General features: G+C 46.0%; 1 protein-coding gene across 1 annotated transcript in view; it reads right to left on the bottom strand.

Moving 5' to 3' along the window:
- The window catches only part of tmem276b (transmembrane protein 276b), a 31,571-nt gene that overhangs the window by 9,056 nt on the left and 2,303 nt on the right, over positions 1–20,212 (bottom strand). The window contains exons 2-3 of the mRNA XM_088935068.1: positions 7,136–7,249; positions 2,692–2,829 (exon numbers count right to left, since the gene is read on the bottom strand). Coding sequence (XP_088791194.1) covers positions 2,692–2,829; positions 7,136–7,249 — 252 coding nt within the window. The remainder of the gene's footprint in view (positions 1–2,691; positions 2,830–7,135; positions 7,250–20,212) is intronic.

The raw sequence follows: 20,212 nt of genomic DNA on the forward strand, positions 1-20,212 counted from the left end.
GCTGGCATGCCCTTCATAAAGCTTTGCTGGACTGTGCCACAGGACACCCAAGAAAAAATGCATCCGCATGTATATTTGTTTAATTAAAAGCTGCAGTTAATAGACCAAGCTCTGGCTCAGCAGATTCAGCTGACAGCTATGATATCCCAAAGTTCTGGGCTCCCGTCCAAGTACAGAGGAACCATTTCTCCTTCCAGCTTTACAGTACTCATTGCAGATGATTGCTTCTCTATTTTACCAGGGCTTTCATGTAATATTAATAATAGGGTAGTGGTGGTGGGGGTATATTGGGTTGCTTGACAGACAGGACATAAGCAGATCCCGTCATGGGGGGGAAGGGTCACCACAGCTCCCTCTCTCTGAGCCGCTCCTGAAGTGAGCTGAAACATCGGACTGAGAAGCGCCGGAGGAGGCTGAACGATCTCCGCTTGCCCCGGGACCCGGCTTGCGCCTCCCGATCACACGATTGCGTCTTCCGACCACGCTCCCTCGTACGGCCTCGCACGGTTTTTGCGGCGCAGACTCGCTCTGCCGCCAAAAAAAACCGCTTCGCCTCGCAAAGCAGTGAAACCTCACGCAAAAAAACAACAACAAACAAACCGGAACGAATTGCTGCGGCGCAGCCTACAAACTAAACGGATTCGTGCCCGCGCGTCAGGAGCCGGAGAAAACCCCGTTGTTGACCTTGGGTGACCTAGTTGCTCTCAAGGAGACACGGCGGCAGGAGGGAAAAGGAGGAATCGTGAGTCCCCCAAGAGAGAAGCCCTGCAAAGCAACAGACAGGGAGCTGTGAAAGCAGTGATTAACAAGGACCGTCTCTGGGGGCCGTAATCAGTACTTAAAGTAGTGGCAAAGCACACAGGAGCAATGCTCATCTTGTGAAAGCAGAACAGCAGGGATGAGACCTTCCCCCCACAAAAAAAAACAGACTCACAGATTTAACACTTTCTTCAGGGCTCGTTTCATTTTGTGCTAATTAATACTCCCATTGTTTGTGTTTTCTGCAGCTTAAGCTTTGGCAGTAATTGAATTTGGCCTTGCGGCTGTGTCATTGGGCTGATAGTGGCTTTTGTATAGAGCAGCCAGTGCACCTCCTTTGCGAACAGAATCCTAATGAAATTAGTATTTTGAAGTCTCATGCTTCATTATGTCATTCTGAAGCCAATGCACTACATTACTGGAGTGTTTTACTCAGCACGCAACGACTGGGAGATGAATAACCCTGAGACTTCAAGATAAAGACAAATCTCAGCTGTGGTATTATCACAGTTTACATTAGTTATGTACGGATGAGGAAGAATTAATTATCTCAGGGCTTTAATCCTTCAGAGGGATTGAGGCCTGCTGGAATGAGAATAGAGGCGAGGCCTGTCCAATGGAGCCCAGGCCCAGCTAACAGCATCGCCTAGCGACGGCAACGCCTGACGCTCTGAGCTTGAAAACTGAGAAACCTCGCGCCGCCAGAAATCTGAGTGAAGGAGTGGACTGGAACTTTTAGAAAAGACAAGAACGACAAAAAAAAAACCGATGCCTGCGATGGACTGGTGTCCCGTCCAGAGTGTCCAGAGTGTGTCCTGCCCCGCACCCTTTGTTTGCCTGGATAGACTCCGGCTATGAAGCTCTTAGCATTTCTAAGCATTTTTCTTAGAAAATGGATGGATGGATAATTGAAACTCTTCACACAACCATATCATGTCATTGCTTGATGATTCTGTAACGCTTGTTATATGCTGTAGCATTCCTAGTAGGTTTGTCATGTCATGTCATTTGCCAAACCGCTTTATACCATACAATGTCACAGGAAGCAATGAGCGCAAGGCAGGGTACACCCTGGATGGGACGCCAGTCCATCGCAGAGCAAGTGCAAGCCAATCATACATGGGGACAATTTGGAGGCCACGGTACAGGCAGAGGGGGGAAATTTGTCCCAGACAGCGGAATAACTCCCTACTCTTATCGAGAAATGCCAGTTGATCTTTAATGACCACTGAGAGTCAGGACCTCGGTTTAACGTCTCCTCCGAAAGATGGCACCCACTACAGGATAGTGTCCCCATCGCTATACCAGGGCATTAGGACCCACACAGACCACAGGGTGAGCAGCAACCATAGCTTCCCAGGAGGTCTCCCATCCAGGTACTGACCAGGCTCACACCTGCTGAGCTTCAGTGGGCTGCCAGTTGAGAGCTGTAGGGTGATACGGCTGCTGGCTCAAGTAGGGTTGAGGAGTATTTAAATCTAGAATCTCACTGGGGAGAAAACCAATCGCAGCTCCAGGGTTTTATTGATTTTATTTGAATTGACATGCTGTTTTGGGAGGACCTTGACTCCATTAGACTGCACAGGGCGGTTGGTCAAGAGCGGTGTCTGTGTACAGTAATGGAGTGTTGTGATAACGAGAAACTGCTGGGGGCTGTTCTGACCTGCAGGTCCCGTGAAACAGTCCTTGACAGCTCTTCCAAGGCCGGTTGTAACACTACCCACGCAAGAGGAAAAAGGCAATTTCTAACAACCGCAACAATAAAATATGGCCGTTTGCCCCCCCTTTAAAAAAATAACCTTTTTTAAAAACAAACAAATCAAAAATCGGATAAACAGAATAAAAGGCACATCCACGGACACATTTACAGTCACACATGACGGGGAGCTATCATAACAAAGCGCCTATCAAGGAAATCACTCTGGCCCCTACCTCCCATGAGGAACAGCAGCCCAGCTACATACTGCATTAAATCATGTTGCTTGCAGCAGCCGAGGACTCCAATAATCCATCCGAAGAGGATAATGGATACTGCCATCCCTATAAACCCAGCTGTCATTCTGCGCAGGTCTGCGGGAAAGGAAGGACGAGAGAGAGAGAGGATGAGGAAAGGGGAGACGTGAAATAGCAGCACTGACAGAAACAACAACACGTCTCCCTTTGTGGAACATTCGGAAGGCGGTGTTGGCGGGGCTAGGGGGGGTAAGAGCCCCCAGCGGATGGCTGGACTGGCTTGGTCAGTGGTTTTCTGACTCCCAGCGCAGTGTGGCAGATGGGGGGGGTTCTGCCTGTATGAAGAGAGGTCAGGGCACCTGCACAGCAGCAGAGATCAGCCCAGCTCCTCCCCCGGCCACCCCACAGCTGTCAGGCACGCACGCGGGAGATTTTGCAGCAGGCAGCGGATTTCGGGGTCTCTGGCTCACGCCTGGGCTCTGGAATGCCTTAGCAGTTTTCTCAGGCCCCTGGAGCAAACGCTTGAGCGTGACGACAAGAGACCCCCCCCCTCCTCCTCTGCGTTCAGTCGTTTGGTTTGGGTTTTTTTTATGTGTTCGCTTAGGCTGCATAATCTATCGGAAAGAAATGACTAACTGATGGATTCAGCAGAAAAAAAAGGAAATCCATTACAGCTGTCGGCAAAACCTTTTAACCCACCCCGCCTCCTCGGAGAAACCGCCCCGAATGAAGACGGAAATGCCGCATTCGGCACATTTCGAAGGAAAAAAACAAAAACTGCCCGCTTGATGCGGAAGTGAAAAATGGGAAAGACTTCGTTTGGGGTGTTTGAATAAGGCTTTTTTTCCCACTATTCAGTCTCATCCCCCCCTGCTAGACAGATGCATATAATCAGAAAACAAAGGCTCCCAAAGTCAAAGCACATTTAAAAAGATGAGCAGCGTGTTCTGCCAAAATCCAGGGTTTTATACTCATCTTCTTCTGGGCTGAAGTCCTCACACAACACTGATAGCTGCCCTGTGGGCAATTAGAACTCAGAATATCAGTAAGGAGAAACAACAGCCTCTCATCATCTGGCCGGGAATGTTTTTAGAGATAGGATCTTGGAGTGCACATACAATCTTCCTACTGTGGTTTATTCTTCCCCTCGCCTCTTCCTTCATCCTTGTGCCTCTGAAAAGCTGCTGCTCTGGGAGGCCTCAGCCCTGTCGTCTGGCACTAATATTTATTCAAGCTGCACGTTCTACTGCTTCACGCTGCTCCAGAACAGAGCTCCCCCCCCACCCCCCCCCGCGCGTCCCACTGTTCGAGGCTACATCTGGCTTGCGCTGTGATGTGTGTGTGTGCGTACTGTATGTGCACATGCAGAGCTATCTCAAGTTAAAACTTCGAGCCCACATCAGCATGTGCAGCCTGTACAGATGAGCGATACGGAACAAAGCCTTTAAAAAAAACACTGCAGGATAAAATGAATGAATGCCTCTCTGCAAGTCCTGCGTTATCGCTGTCACTGATTGTCTTCAAAAGCACTCGGATAGCTATGCAGGGTCCTTTTGTATGGGCTTTTGTGTTTGGATTTTTTTTTTGACCACTGCTTTTTTCTGTAGATGAAATGCCTGAAGAAGGGGTTGGTGGAGATCTCTTTTGCTTTACAGAAAGAGAGAGAGAGACAGAGGGAGAGGCAGAGTTTGAGAGCACCTCTCCTCCATCCTCCTCCTGTGTCATCCTCCTCCTTTGAATTTCAGCGTGATCTCCTATCCATTCCGAATGCAACGAGATTCGAAAATGTATCTGTGAAAAGAAACCCATTAAAATGCAAATTGGAGTGTGCATCTGCTTACTTCATATAGAATTTGTGGAGCCAGGCAATAGAAAACTCAGATATATTCTCGTCTTCAGTTCCAATTACCTCAATAAAAAGAAGGTCAGAAAGAGTGCAGATGGTGTTTGGAGTGTGTTCTTCAGATTTCTATCGGTTCTCGGGATTGTCGGGCAGCTGGGGTTGATGCTGATGAAGCTGTCGTGAGTTTGTTGTGCACATACTCAGAACGAACTCGTATGCACTGTACTGTTACACAGGAAAAAAAAAATCTCGGCATTGTTCGCTTGTGCAAAATCCTTTGTCACATTTATGAACCTCGATCTGAAATAATTTTCAAGTCTTTTTTTTGTATTTCTTTGGCAGATGTTTTCTCCTTCAGTGAAACAAACCTCACATTTTCATTGCAATTTTCCCCTTATGTTGTTTGCGCTGCCGCTGTGATTTTGCTTCTGGCTGACATCTCCTTAAAACTGGTTTCAAGGGATCCCTGATATGTCAGCGACGCGGGTCCGAGTGATGTGTGCCAGAGCACTGGAAGTACTATATGCCTATATATACTATATTCTCCCCCTCATCCCGAGCAGAGGAAACTTTGCACTGGACATACTGGCAGCAAGACAGCAAGGTCAGAGCCAAGACTGGCCACACGCAGACTCTCTCTGGCTGCTTTCTCCAGCACTCGGGGAAGAGGAGCTTTCCCGTTCTGCAAGAGAGAGCCATTAACAGCCAAAGGACGCTGCCATCTGCTGACACCAGCTGCACATGCACCACAGCATGGGTCTCAGGTCCAGACGGCTTCTAAAAGCACTGAACGGAAGTGAAAACTTGCTTGTGCTTAGCATTCAGTTCTCCTCCATTGGCACTTTCCCCCATAGTCATTATTTATTTTTATGCCTGGATAAAAGCACTCGTACTGGTTAGATCGGACATTCAGCTTCTTTTACTATTTTCGGATCTGCTGCATTTTTTTGCATTGTGCAGCTTAGGCGGCACACTTTAAATGGGCTTAATCACACAGCCTTGGTGCTCATTCATGGTGCAGGTGCAGGAGCTCTTCAGCGGAGCACTAAGACAGCAAGCTGGCGAGAAGCGCTCGTCTGAAAACTCAGCTGCTGTGGCCTTTTTTTTTCGGCTTCGCTTGTCATAAACAAAGGTTTGTGAATGGGGTCTGATGAGCCATTGAGACATCCCCTCATGGCGCACAATCAAGAGAGACCACCTTTAAAAAGGACGACGAGAGCAAAAGCTATTGAAGCTCCTAGATTTCACACACATGGCATGACGGACATCTGGAGTCCCAGATTAAAAATCCCATGCCCATTGACACTAATAACAGCACTCACAAGGTGGCAGGAAAGAGCATCCCAAGATCTAATTCAGCATGACATTCAGAATGCATTGCATCAACTTCACTAACCACCAATGTCGTTTTCATTCCAGCTGAGCTTTCTAATGGTTTAGAATGGAAACAAATCTTTGGAATCAGGATAACCCAGGCCTATAGTGTGGGAGAGATCCAGGCTTTCACACATGGTCACATCTAGTACTGAATGTATCTAACTAGCTCTCACCATCACCACCAGGATGTGCAAGTCCACTTGTCCACCTCCTCTGATTTCCTTATCATCCACCGCTACACAATCCCCCCACTTTACTGAATATGGCCTGTGCGTCACCCCTGCTCATCTTAACATGAGATATCACAAAGCAAACATTCTTGCAGCCTAAGAAAATGATGAACACCCACCCTTATGCTGGCACTGACGAGCTGTTAATTACTTGTAAGCTAAGAAGGGAATGCAAAGTTCACCATCCCAGAAACTGTGAAGAGTGAAACACTTTGAATAAAGCTCTCTCCGGCATTCAGGGCGTATCTTGATTGGGAGCTCATACAGGCTGTACAGGAAAGCTTTTAGCCATGGGTGAAAAATTGCTGCTCACAATGAAACATCTCAGTTAGACCAAACCAAAAGGGAATTTCGGATTTACACAGAATCACCCATCATTTTGCTTTTTCACGCCTATAAAATAAAATGTGAAGTAAGAAAACTCCAGTTGACTGGGCTTTCTCTCCTAAGCGGTTTTATCAACATGGAGGGGTCAGAGCACACAGGTCACAGAGGTCCACTGCCTGCCAGGCTGTGTGCTCACCATCAGCAGTGCTCTGCTATGCACCCAGTACTGCTGGGTCAGGTCATGCCACAGCCTAGGCCTGGTCTTTGGGAGCTTTACAAATTGTGCTAATCAGGAGCCGCGCACCTGACTATTAACTGAACACTCTGCTCTGACTGCAACTACCTGGGCAAGTGGGTGTGATTTTTCTTCTTATTGGCCTTTCCAAGCGCCTGAGGTCATATAAATTCACTTCAAGTGTGTGAGGTTATATAACTTGGCTTCCAGCACAGGGGGCAAAGATACAGATTGCTTCCTGCATCCTGTGTCCCATACACCTAGCACTGTCAATAGCTCCGCCCTGCAGGCCCCTACCTCTCAGAGAGAGATGGAAACAGAGGAATCAGCACAGGCCCAGTGGGCTCGTGTACGGAGCTCCCCGCGGCTAACAGGGAGGGCACGCAACCGTGGCAACGGCGATTTACTTACGCAGCGCGTGCCACTCGTCCTGCCGGATTGTCTTGGTGATGTTGATGGGGAGGTTCCGCGGCAGAGTGGAAGAGGAGTAATGGTACTTCACCGGGGTGCAGCGCTGAATCACACCTGCTGGCACAACGAGAACACGAGAGGAAAAAGTCACCAACAAGACAAGCCCAGCAGGCAGGACCGCCAACGCCAAGTGAGCCAGCCAGGAAACTCCACCGGAAGCCTGGTCAGCCAGCACTCTCTGCACAAGCACTGCTGTCTTCTTACTTCCCTGACATGCAAGTTCCTGGCGGGTACTACCAGCCAAGCACGCAAACTCAGGTAAAATAACAGAACGATTTGGTTGACCCCTGATGCAGACCCCCATCCCAGAGGATGATCAAAACACTCCGCAGAGCCAGTGGGCTGTCAGAGTTTCGCTCTGCAGTCACCACTCACCTCCCTGGGCCTGCGCTGTGCCCGTCGATCAAAACTCACTCTTGAAGAGGTGTCTGCTTAGACTAAGCCTGTGACTGACACCCTGGCATTCATCACAAAAGTGCCAGAGGGTGAGCTAACTGCACAGACTGTGCAAAATAGGGGACAGTCAGTTGGCATCACTTTGAAAAAGATAACTCACAGTTCTGCAAATAAGGGACAGAGCATTTTCACGAAAACATTTTGTTTTCAGTCAGGGCTTATTTGGGAAACTATTTTATACACAAATGACTTCCTATAACCCAGCAAACCCCCCCCCCCCAAAAAAAAAATAGTATTTATATTCAAAATCTCCATCCTGCAGTGCAAATGTTGTTTGTTCTTTCTGATTAATGTTATGCCATTTAACATCGGCAACAGCCAGAAACACAGTAAGGGTTTTCAACTGGTTACAAATGATCTCCTGACGGGCAAACATGAGGTCACTCCTGGGTCCTCAGAGCATCTGTCCGTTCTCTGCTACAAACAAGACTGCGACACAGTACCAGAGAACAGATCGTCTCTGCTCCAAATCATCCAGCAGCTCAGGTCTTTTTTTTCCCCATCCAGTTGGCAGCTAGCAATTTATTTTGAAAACTTCACTGCTGCACAGTGAATATGAAACACTCTCATGCCTTCATCTATTTTGAAATCTAGGGCATGTGAATGTTCTAAGCACAACATCAGAAGTGGTTTCCTGCCTGCATCCACATCATGCATTCATTCGTTACCTACATATTTTAGGAAGGGTGATGAATAAGGCTTCTGGTGGAGACCGGCTTTTTTATTTGGCGTGTTGTTGGCTTTCAAGGTGCATATATTATATCTCGGCTGACCTACTCCTCCTGCATCAAACATTTGGACGGCTATGAAGTCCAAGACTCATTTTTTCTACTTTTACTAGGCAAACTCCTGAGAATAATAAGGTATCGGCAGAGACAGATTCAATTTAGCTCGTGATTTCTTTCCTATTTTTTAATTCCCAGAAATTCCTCATGGCCTTCTGTACGCTTCGGCTCCAGCTGAAAGGAGTCGCTACAAGTCGCGCTAGGAAGCAAGTTCCCATGTTGATCCCTCGCCCGTGAGGCACTCGGACACGGGAAGCAATCAGCAAGGAACTGACCGTGAAACACAGGACCCGCGGACACGACAGGAAAGTGCACGTAACACTGAGAACGGGAGGCTCCTGTTCATGTAAAGACCAGCAGGACTCAATGCTGTAAATAAGCTACTCAGCCACTTAAATTTCACTCATAGCTTTTTTTTAATTAGGAATAGCTTGCTCTCTTTTCCTCCTTAAAATAATTCAGAGTTGCTGTCAGAATTACCTTAAAGCCTCCCACAAATGAAATTTCAATGAATCCGAGGTTTCGTCTTTCTCCAGTCAACACCATAAGATTCTCACCAGCATCAGTAATAGGTTATAAGAACGATCAGCCCAGGCTGAAGGCAAGCACTAAACCAACAGCACAGCAAGTGTCGTTCAAGACTGCAAAGCCTTCCCGGTTAAGTGGCTTCTATCTTATGCCAATTTCTCTCTTATTTTTAATAAAACTCGTGAGCTTATTTGGTTATTTCAGAAAACGACGTAAAAGTCAACCCAGCAAAACCAGCTAGAGGGCACAAGGGCAAACTAAGAACAAGGGGCACTTTATGAAAAGCATTGTGGGTGTCCGGAACAAGCAAGCCAAGCTGTTGAAGGCCATACCCTGGCTTCCTTCGAGAAGCGGCTGGATGAGATTCTCGGATCGACGAGCTGAATGGATCTGATGGCCTCCTTCTATTTCATAACACGCTGTTCATTCATCCACTCCTTTTCTTACTGCTTCTTCCAATTCAGGGTCGCGGGGGAGCCGGAGCCTATCCCAGCGAGCAGTGGGCACAAGGCAGGGTACACCCTGGATGGGACGCCAGTCTATCACAGGGCACACGCACACTCACACCAGGGTCAGTTTTCCCAGATAGCCCATGCCTACCAGCGTGTCTTTGGACTGTGGGAGGAAACCGGAGCGCCCGGAGGAAACCCACATGAACATGGGGAGAACATGCAAACTCCACATGGACACACATGAACTCTGTGAGGAAGCAATGCTGACCACTGCACCACCACTGCATTTGTCTTTCATGTTTGTCAGGGAGAATTAATTCAGCTTCTTTCCTGTCAAAGAAGCCAGTGCAGAATCTTCGTACTTACTGGGGAGAGGGAGCTTGGGCAGTGGAGTTGGTGATTTGGGGAGAAAGTAGAGTCAGTAAGATGTTTCTCTGCAAGTATTATTATTCTCCACTTTCAAGTCTCTGATGACAAGCAGAATACTTTCAACATTCTAGCACCTCTGAGCAAAGCAGCCTGTGTTGAAAGATAATGGTTCTTGTTCTGCTTTGTTTATCTGAGAGATGCTGAATCAGCAGAAAGCAGCTTTCTGGATGGGGGGGGGTTGTTGATATGATGTACTGATTGACACATTTACACAAAGTGATGTCTGTTGCAGCTACTATGAACCCCACAGACCTGTTTAATTATTGAAAACTGGGAAGATTGCAAAAGAAAAAATACAGCAGAAAATGGGGCTAAATCGTGTTTGAATCTCACTGTGTCCATCTTCTCTGTTGGCTTCAAACAGATCTGGTTGCATTGCACAATTCTCATTGAGCAAGCCTAGTCAATCCCAAACTCTTTCAATTCAGATGTATAGATCCCTTTAACAAGCACTACTTTTACAGTGATCACAGCAAATACTCATACACACACGCTCGCACACGAATAACACACGCTCGCACACGCTGTCACACACTCACACAGACACACACTTCTCACTCACAGTTCCGACTCACACAGAAAAACACAGACTCACACAGACACTCACTGACACACACAGACTCACACTTCTCACTCACACAGACTCATACAGACACTCACTGACACTCACTGACACTCACTGACACTCACTGACACTCACAGACTCACACAGACTCACACAGACTCACACAGACTCACACAGACTCACACAGACTCACACTGACACTCACACAGACTCACACAGACTCACACAGACTCACACAGACTCACAGATCTGATGCAGAAGAACGAAAGCAGTAATGAATACCCCTGCCCGAGGAAAGTCTCAGCCCCCTGGGATCCATGCTTTGGATTTACAGCACAAGTGAGCAGTGAGCGAGAAACACCTGGAATATTTTGTTCTCCAGAAAAACAAACGTGAGGCCAATACACAGACAGACACTGTCCAACTATACAGGTTATCTACCAAAAGCTGAAAATGAACCCAGATCAGAAAAGAATAAAGAATGAATACATTTTTTCATTAGTGCTTGAACAGTAGATTCATCAAGCAGGAAGGTAATGTTTGGTGGAGTTAATTGATATATAACTTTTGTATATCAGCGTGTGATTGTGCAAAGATTTTAGAAAGGATCTTGCTCTCTTGCGTTCAAACTGTCTCTGGTGAGCTGCTAATAAAATTTTAAAATATTCTTAGAAGAGTTTCTGTGCTGCGAAACTAAACACATTGTAGCTTTGCTCACTTCCCCATCTGGGACAGCTGTGAGTACCCAAAAGCAGGATCATTTCAAGAGTCTGCTGTCGGCTTTTCTCACTAGATGAAGCTCAGTGAGTCGAGAACATCATCTTCAATTGCTGCCTCTCGTTTCACCAAGCAGGATGCTTCTGACATCATGCACTAATTCATGCATCTCCTGCACTGAACCAGACACACTTATCATGTTAAAGGGTGCTGCTGTGCTCTCTGTGCATCTCAGTTTGCAAAGATTGAAAAGCCATTCTGAGCTCCTCTGAAAAACGGAGTAATTCAATGTGCAGAGGGGTCGGTCCTTCAGAAGGGAAAAAATGGATCAAAGATGTCCAGCTACCTCCTAACCTTGATACAAGGGAAAATAGGGGACATTGCTAAAGCATGACAAGACATATCTGTATCAGTGCTGTAACGTGCAAGGTTGCATGAGTTGTGGTGAAGTTATATTTTAAAGAGAATTTACTCTAAGTGCAAAAGAAAAGAGAATATTGTCCAAAAACCAGTAAAACTGTTTTTGAATGTGCTTAAGAACAGCTAGTTGCAGGATTTTGACTTGAACGTGATTTTAAACACCATCATGAAAAGACATAGAATGATTTAACTTAAATCCGTAATATAATATTCAAATACGTTTGTAACCACATTCAATTCAGAAAATGTATTACAACTCCAACACACCTTGCCTTCCTAGAGTGAGAAAGAAACATATTCACCACTGCTATTCTGCCGTTTACTCTATGCGAATGAAATACAGGCTAGAGACCCACCCTTGATGCCCTGACCTTGTTGGATAACAGATACCATCTGACTCCAGGGACTGAACTGTTGCTCTCTTCCAAGTGCATGTGAGGTTAGTCAGGCTTAATTGGAATGGACTGCAGCCTAGGACCCTGGCTTGGTTTGTCTACAAGCACGCAGGCAAAGTGCTCCCACACTTTCTGCAGCTGTAGATCATAACGCCTTGATGTATGCAGCACTCCAGAGATGGATGTGGATCTGTTCAGTCTTCCATGGTGATACAAGCATGGCCGTTCACTGACACACCCCTGGCTCTTCAGAGGCGCAGGATTAAGAGGGAATGAAACAAACGACAGACTGGAACTAAAAACGTGACACAAAATCAATCATGATGGGATAATATCACCACTGCCTACGACAACAGCTGTAAAATTCAGATGAAATTACTCTCTTTCTGTGGTGTTTGCACTTTCTAAAGCAACAGCCCCCATGAAGACAGGCCTGGGAATATCTGACCCATTTCATTTCCTTCCAGCTTTCTTCTTTAAACAGATTTCAAAAATCAGCTGCTGTAGCCCAGATGGAGGAAAAAGTCAATAACAGTTCGCCTGCTGCCTTGCAGTTTTACTCTTTGACTAAGATAAATGTGATTAGGCGTGCTCTTTTTGCCACACTGAACAAATTCTTTGGCTGAAGACTTGATACATTGGCCCGTAGAAGGACAGATTGTTAACAAGTCCCTCAGTTATATAATTCACTCCCAGGAATCAATAGGACACAGAGATTATATTGGACTTTCCTGCTGGTGACATGCACTGTAATGTTAGACAGCCCGGGAGTAAGTGGTACATCTCCAATAGAGAAACATGAAATTAAGTCTGAAAAAAAAATCTCCACAGAGTCTTCAGGCTGCACTCCATCCTGATAGCAAAGGCAAAAGCAGAATGCATAGCATTTAGAGGGTGTTAAACAGAAGTGCATTTGAGAGACTGAGAAAAGAAGCACTTCTTTACACAAAGGGTGGTGGGAGCATCCAACAACATGTTGAACTATATGCTTCCTTCACAGAACAATATAACTTAACTTGTCAAAACTTTGGCTTGCTAAACCTTTGTATGTTCTTGGGCTTTATCTTTTCATAACGATTCATATAGAATTATTGAATTTTGTATAGAATCAGGTAGATTTGTATATATTCATTTGGAGCAAGGGAAATTCAAATTCTCATGTTCAATAGAATGTTATACACTATAAAATAAAATATGACATATTTTACACCTACAAATGTGCGCCCAGACATGATCTGGAAAAAATAAGAAAATCACACTCTAAGATGAAAAGCCTGGGTCTAGACTTGAAAAGGGAGTGCAAACCCTCTCACTGTCTGAGTCTGTATGTAGTCTGTTAGGAAATGCACCATAAAAACACATTTTACTTCATAATGAGGGAAAATGAGCGATAATCAGGACATGGAAATTGACTGTAGCAATTAAACGACGTAACAATAATTAAGGTAATCAAAATGATAATTCCATCTAATGGGGATGCTAGTTTTTTTTTTAAAAAAGCTTTCCTGAATCAGCACTAATCCCTGCTCAATCAGTTCCTTAATATGGAAATAAAAGCAATTTTCCCATCATTTTCCTCACACAAGAAAATGCAACCCACCCCAGCAAAAATGCAGATCATAGGAAATTTCATGGTGCGCAACGAATTCAGCAAGGCTTTGTATGGACGGGTGATATTAATGTTCACTTGTCAGGCTGTCTTTGCTATTCATCACGCGTTGTTCATTAAAACGACAGCACCAAACTCAAGTCAACACGATCAGATAACCAAGCTTATTCCCGCTGGAAGAGATCTGCCTGTTTGCAGGCAGCCCAGAGTGAACATGCACTCCATCATACAGTATCTAGAGAAATAACCCGCTAATCAAAACATTTATCTTCATCAGGACTGGCATGTCACTGTTCATTGCAATGTGTGCTTCAGAGGCAAAAGTGCACCAAATTATTAAGCATTCAGACAAAACCCTTTGCACTGAGCAGCAGCTTTCCTGGCATTAGTCTGTACTCTTGGCTCTTTTGTTCAAAATTATGACATTTCTTCTCCCAGATCTCAAAATCACAACAGCGTTCGGCCTCGTTTAGTCCTCCCCTTTGAGAGCCACCTAAGCTCATCTCCTCGCTGGAACAGCTGGATGGCTCTGGAACATCTGTCTACCCCTGCTCCTCCCCGCAGTCTGAACGCCTCCAGAGAGACCACAGCCCTGTGGTCTCCTCCACTTCCACCTGCCCCCCCCCCTCCTCCCCTTCGCTGTCTCGCTATCAGCAAGCGCTCATGTTTAAATGAAAATGAAAGTTTCTAACCAAAAGTTCGGGAGGGATACAACAGCCAAGTTCCATCAGCTTCAGCTGTCAGTAATTCATTATCGATCCTGATGCCTTTTCCTCACCTAAAACATTATAAATACCATCCAAAATCCTTTTCTCTCCCTTGCTTTAGGTCTCCTGCATCCCTCCCCCACTGGCGCTGCCCCTGGGCCTCCTCATCCTCTGGCCAGGAGGTCAGCCCTCAGCCATGTGGGTGACTAATACACTCCATAAAGCTTTCAATATGCTCAAAGGGAAACTGCAACACTATTTTTATATTTCGGGGTTAGAAAGAATCAGCATTCATAAGTGCATTTCAAACCAAAATGAAAGTAAAATGTACAAAGTAACATGTCAAACCTCCATTTTACATCACAAAATAGATTAAATTTGCAGGTAAGCGCAGCGCCATGATCTGCAATTCAGAATGAGGCAACAAAATTTCTGGTGAAATGAAGCAGCTCTATTACACTGTAAACAAGCTAGATTGTGAATCCATCTCTTTTAATCCAACAGAGATAGTGCTCTCGACATTGAGACCGCTTAGCCGACAAATACTACTTGTGAACTCTGCACGCAGATCACGTTGGAACATTTCTGCGGTGAAATGTCTGCTGCACCACCTGTACTTGTTCGCTCATACATCACATTACTCGAGCCAGTACATTACATTAGTGACTAGTGAGCAGGAAGGGCCGCGTCATGTCAGAATTTGTGGGAACTCGGATGCCAGTTTACAACAGCATGCCAACTTACAGTACTTTCACAAAGTTCAAAATTTTGTACATTTTTTTCCCAATACCATCAATGAATTAATTGTGTTCCCGAGATTTAATAACTGGTCTGGGAAATTGGGACTGCAGCCCCCCTTTAATTCTCGAGTGTTGTTATTCCTAGTGAATGTCCGTTGCCCTTGGTTACACATGCTGTATTCCAGCATTCTAGTGTGCTGAGAGGAAGCAAACAATGAAAAACAACCACAGCTGAAGCTAACCTTGATTTGTTTTAAACAAATCAAACAATTTAATTAAATAATAATGTGAATTATTTCTAATGTGTGTATTTAGAAATAAATTAAGACTCCTAGAATTAAATAAAGCAATTTAATTAAACAAAAGCAAAAAAACAAGACTTTGTGGTAACTTTTGCTGCAATTTCTAATCAGTTCTTGTTTGTTGTCCCCACATAAAAATAACAGGCATTATCTGTGGTCTGTGGGTTTTGTAATCTTTGATGAGAAGTTCTTGATACAGAGGCGCAGGTGAAGATGATGGTGAAATAAGCCTTCAGAAATGGACTTTTAACTCAGGACTTTCCACAAGTTCAGCTCTCATTTGGTCGCAGGGGAAGAAACAAAACCATTTTCTTAAAACACTGATGGAGCACTGCAGCGAGAGCAGAGACAAGCGACAGAGAAGAACAGCCACAAAAAAAGACCAAACTAGGCAAAATAGTCATGTTCCATTTACAGCGGATCATTCTGCCATGATTGCAGACAACAGAAAATACAGCAGCTTCGCAAAACCAGCCCCAGCAGTGAGCCAGAAGAGATTAATAAAGTGGAACGTTTGAAAAACAACCACAGGGCTGCAGCACATTAGAATATAATTTACCTTTCTGTGGGAAGTAACAGAAAAACAAAATCTCAAAGCTCGATTTCAGAGCCCTGCTAATCTTGGCTGCAAGCTGCTGTTTTACTGTAATCCAATTAATGCGCTCTACAGGCTATTAAGGATACTTACTTTTATGTTGTACGTTTATTAGCCTCCTTAGCCTATTTGCATTAAAATTCAGCTCTGACCCTTGGATGCCCTACCCCATTGTTTGACATGTGCACGCTCTCTGCCGGTCAGTGATTTCAGCCTCCACAATTTTGCTTTCAAACAGAAGAAGATAAAGACACCCCTTGTGAGGTGAAGGAAGAGGAGACTGGCAGACTAGCCCAGCAAGGGAAAACCTTAGAACTACCTCTTCTGCATCTGTCCTGTGATTAAGTCATGGATTTGACAGCTGTATTAAACGAATGCTCCTCTCGGGTGATTACCAAGCAGGACATAAACGGCATGTCTTGGGCCGAGCTGAGACAAAGTTTCATTTTAAACAGTATGAACACAGAGGAGGAGGAAGCTTCACAGGCTAGAGGCAGTTAAGACAAACACATCTCCATGGCCTGATGGTATTCTGATGGCAGTAATCAAGAGATGTTATTCATAGACTGTTATAGGTTACATATAGGCTGTTAATAATTGTTACTCAGGACAAAGGTAGTACCCATTGACTGGACAGCCTTCCGGATTATACCAAATTTTAGGTCTATATGCACCTTTCTTATCTTCTTATTAACCAGTGTTTTTCACTGGTTTAGTGTCCACTGGCTCTCTTTCCATCTCAGTTGTTAGTTATTAAATTTAGCACCTACCTCTCTACCCGTTTTACTGCTGAAAATTGCTAAAGAGGTCTAATAATTAAATCACCTATTAATTCAATTACCCAGGAATTCAATTAAAAAACCAAAAGCTCAAAAGACAGACTTTTGTCCGCAGGACCGGGACTGGGGGAAAAGGCTGTTGTACACCATATGCAATGCATAAAATTAGTCTCATGTCAAGGAATTCATCATCAATGTTCTTGTTCATTCTTGTTCAAAAATAATACCTGTGGAAAATTGCCGTGTGTGCCTGTGCACCTTGTGAGATTGGCACTGACCTTTTGCAAAGAGAGGAGCTGGAACTGCTATGTCAACCTTCAGCACTCACTTCAGCACAGGCTGACAAAGGCACCAAAACGCATGAATATATTTACATAAGAGAGCTTTCATTCGCATGTGCAGCGTGCGAAGCAGTCAGTAATACCTGCTCTGCCGTTGCACTTCGGGTCCCGAGCCTGTGACCCAGCCATTCGTCAATGCACGTCCTCTTACCACCTGCAGATACACACACACAGAACGCCTTCGACTTCCAGTTCAAACACCCGATCCCGGCAGTCGGGAAGAGAAGAAAGGGCGCCTAGGAGCAAAATTCTTTAGAAGGAAATTCGGAGCGAGCCCTGCTCTGCGTTGACAGCAGAAGGAGATTCCTCAAAGGGGCGCAGTGTGAGAAAGCAAAGAGACGCGTGTCTTACTCGCAACAGCTGCCCGGTCAGTCAAGCAACTCAAGGGTGGCAGCGTAGTATTGATGTCAGTCCATTACAAGATGCCTTTTGAACGTCTGTGTGCACCAAGCCTGGCACTCATTCATATCATTACCCTTCCCTAAACTGTGCCATTAATTGTAGGCAAGCTAAGGGGAGCCATTCAGCAGGGGAGCCAAGGTAGGAGGAAAGGGAAGCACTTCCGCACTTGATGAGACGCCTGTGAAGAACACCGCAGGGACTGCCAGAGGCTCCACGCAGGAAAGCAGCGACTGTATAATTCAGAAATGCTAAATGCGAAGGCAATCACACAATCACATTTCATTGTTCTGCTTAAAATGCCTGTCACTCAAAAGCCACACACCGAAAAAAAAAAAAACAGGAACACAGCTTGATTCTGCAAAGCAAAAAGAAGCTGGAAAAAAATGAAAGAGAAAATGACTGCGCAATTAAAACAACAAAGAGCTGTTGAACTTAATGGAGAGCAAAGGAAGTCAGCAAATTAGAAGCACTGGTCGGGAAGGAGGACAGGAGATAATTGATTCCATCAGATAACCACATGCACTGGACTTTATAAATATGCCCCGTGCTCGGACCCATTGTAAACAGTCGCAGATACATTTTCAGTGTTCTGTAATCTGTGCTTGCTTATCAAGCCAGCCTCAGAGGAGCTGAGAGATGTCAGTGCATATTAACTGGTGAATGTGTAATTTAACCAAGCTCTTTCAAGACCTGCTGAGACAGTGAAAAACCCTCGGTTAGTTTCAAGCAGCCGGGCTGAGGGGAGATAATTAATTTTAAGAGCATATGCTGAATTCATGATATGTTTATGGACCAATGAAAGCATCCTTATCTCTTCCTTCAGCACCCACAGGCCAAGTCCATCTCTTCCTCCACTCTGTATGTAATTAGTGCCTATTGGCTATTGTAATGAGCTGCACTAATCTGGCAGGAGAGGAACTCAATGGTGTCTCTATCCTAAGGACTCGTGCTCTGTGGACAGGCATGGTGCCAGACCTCCTCACTCACTCAGAGTTGCCAATGCACTGTGGCACTGCAGTGGAGGAATGAGTCGCAGTGGACTCAACAAGTGGCCTGTCCACTTCTCTGTCATTGGTGATTGCCTCCTGTGTCCCAGACTGAATCATTGAATCACTGAATCACCGACCAGGCGCACACGTCAGCGGCGCTGTAGTGGACAGATCTTTTCTGACATACAGGCTGGAGCAACAAGACAAGCTTGGGTTCACATGCTACCCTGCAGGTCATGGGCAGCTGCCCCTACTGCTTCCAAGACACTGGCAAAAGATCTCCAACTAGCAATGCCTTGGCTGGGACTACAAGCATTCCCACTACAGGAAAATCTGTATAAATCTTAAGGGTGGCTTAAATTTCAACTGGCGATTTGTCTCTTAGAAAACACTTTCTATTTGGAAAGAAGAACTTCGGTATTCAAACATATAGCTACTACAGGCATGCTTATCATATTCATTAGTGTAGAGATGCAAAAATGAAAGACTTTTAATTAAAGAAGTCGTTTGGTCAGCTGTCAGCTAATTGCTCCAAGAACCTAATCTGGCTGCTCTGTGAAAGATCCTCATGAACGGCACTCCTTACTATGTTGCATGCTGTCACGATCGGAATCCCTCCTCTTAAGGGCGCTCCGGCTCTTTCACATTTTAGTTGATTATGTGCACCTGCCTCCTATCCAGCCCCTCCTTATTTAAACCAGACGCTCTCACTATTCCGGGCTCAGAATTGGAAGATGGACGCCCGGAAGCCTGCCTACCAGCAGGTCCTGGAGTGACCCGATGACATAGGCTTCACCACGGCGTCCTGACCTTCTGGGTCCGGGGCTCGGCGCGCCTGGCCTCGTTAACCCACTTTTATTCTCTCTCCCTGCTCCAGATCCCATTCTGGTTTTTAAACCTTGTCTTGGATCAATCACCCGGCTCTGGACTTTTGGACTTCTCCCTGGATTACCCCCTGGACTCCTCTGGACTAGTTCGCCATGGCCACGTCCCCCCGAGCACCAGTGCACAGTCATCACGCCCCCCCCCCCCCCCCGCCCCCATTCGTCAACCTGCCCAGTTCCTCGTCGTCTCCTCCCTGTGTCCGTTTCCACTTACTTCCGGATTGTACCGTCTGCACAGGGTCCTGACCCACACATCGTCACACACGCTCGCTGGCCTTCAAGGCTGCAGAGATGCAGGTCGGCCGTGCTGGGCCTCTGTGAGCAGACCGGGCTGGGCCTGGTGTCTCAATCCACAAGGTCCAGAAGTGCTTTCCCCACCTGTCCCACCCACGTCCCCCCAGCGGGACCAGCCTGGGCTGAGGCCGTGATGAGGGGGGCGGCGTGTGGGATTGCAACGCTTGGGCCGGCAGCTCCGGCAGTTTTTCCAGGGGATGGGGATCTGGGGATTTGTTCCGGCAGGATGGAGCGATAGAAGCTCATCTCCTGGCCCCAGGGGTCCCAGTCCGAGTGGTTGTCTCGAGTCCAACCACACTTTACGTGCTATTTCAGCAATGAACTCCTTCATGAACAAATATAATCAGAATTCTGAATAATACTAATAATAATTCTTATAATTGCTTACACTTATATAGTGCTTTTCTGGACACTCCACTCAGAGCTCTTTACAGGTCATGGGGATCCCCTCCACCCTCACCAGTGTGCAGCCCCACCTGGATGATGCTCCAGTCCTCTCACACACACCAGCTCTCAGTGGGGAGGAGAGCAGAGTGATGAAGCCAGTTCAGAGATGGGGGTGATTAGGAGGCCATGACTGGTAAAGACCAGGGGGAAATTTGGCCAGGACACCGGGATAACAGCCCTA

The sequence above is a fragment of the Atractosteus spatula genome, chromosome 16 (assembly GCF_055471065.1).
Source record: "Atractosteus spatula isolate fAtrSpa1 chromosome 16, fAtrSpa1.hap1, whole genome shotgun sequence".
NCBI classification, from domain to species: Eukaryota; Metazoa; Chordata; class Actinopteri; order Semionotiformes; family Lepisosteidae; genus Atractosteus; species Atractosteus spatula.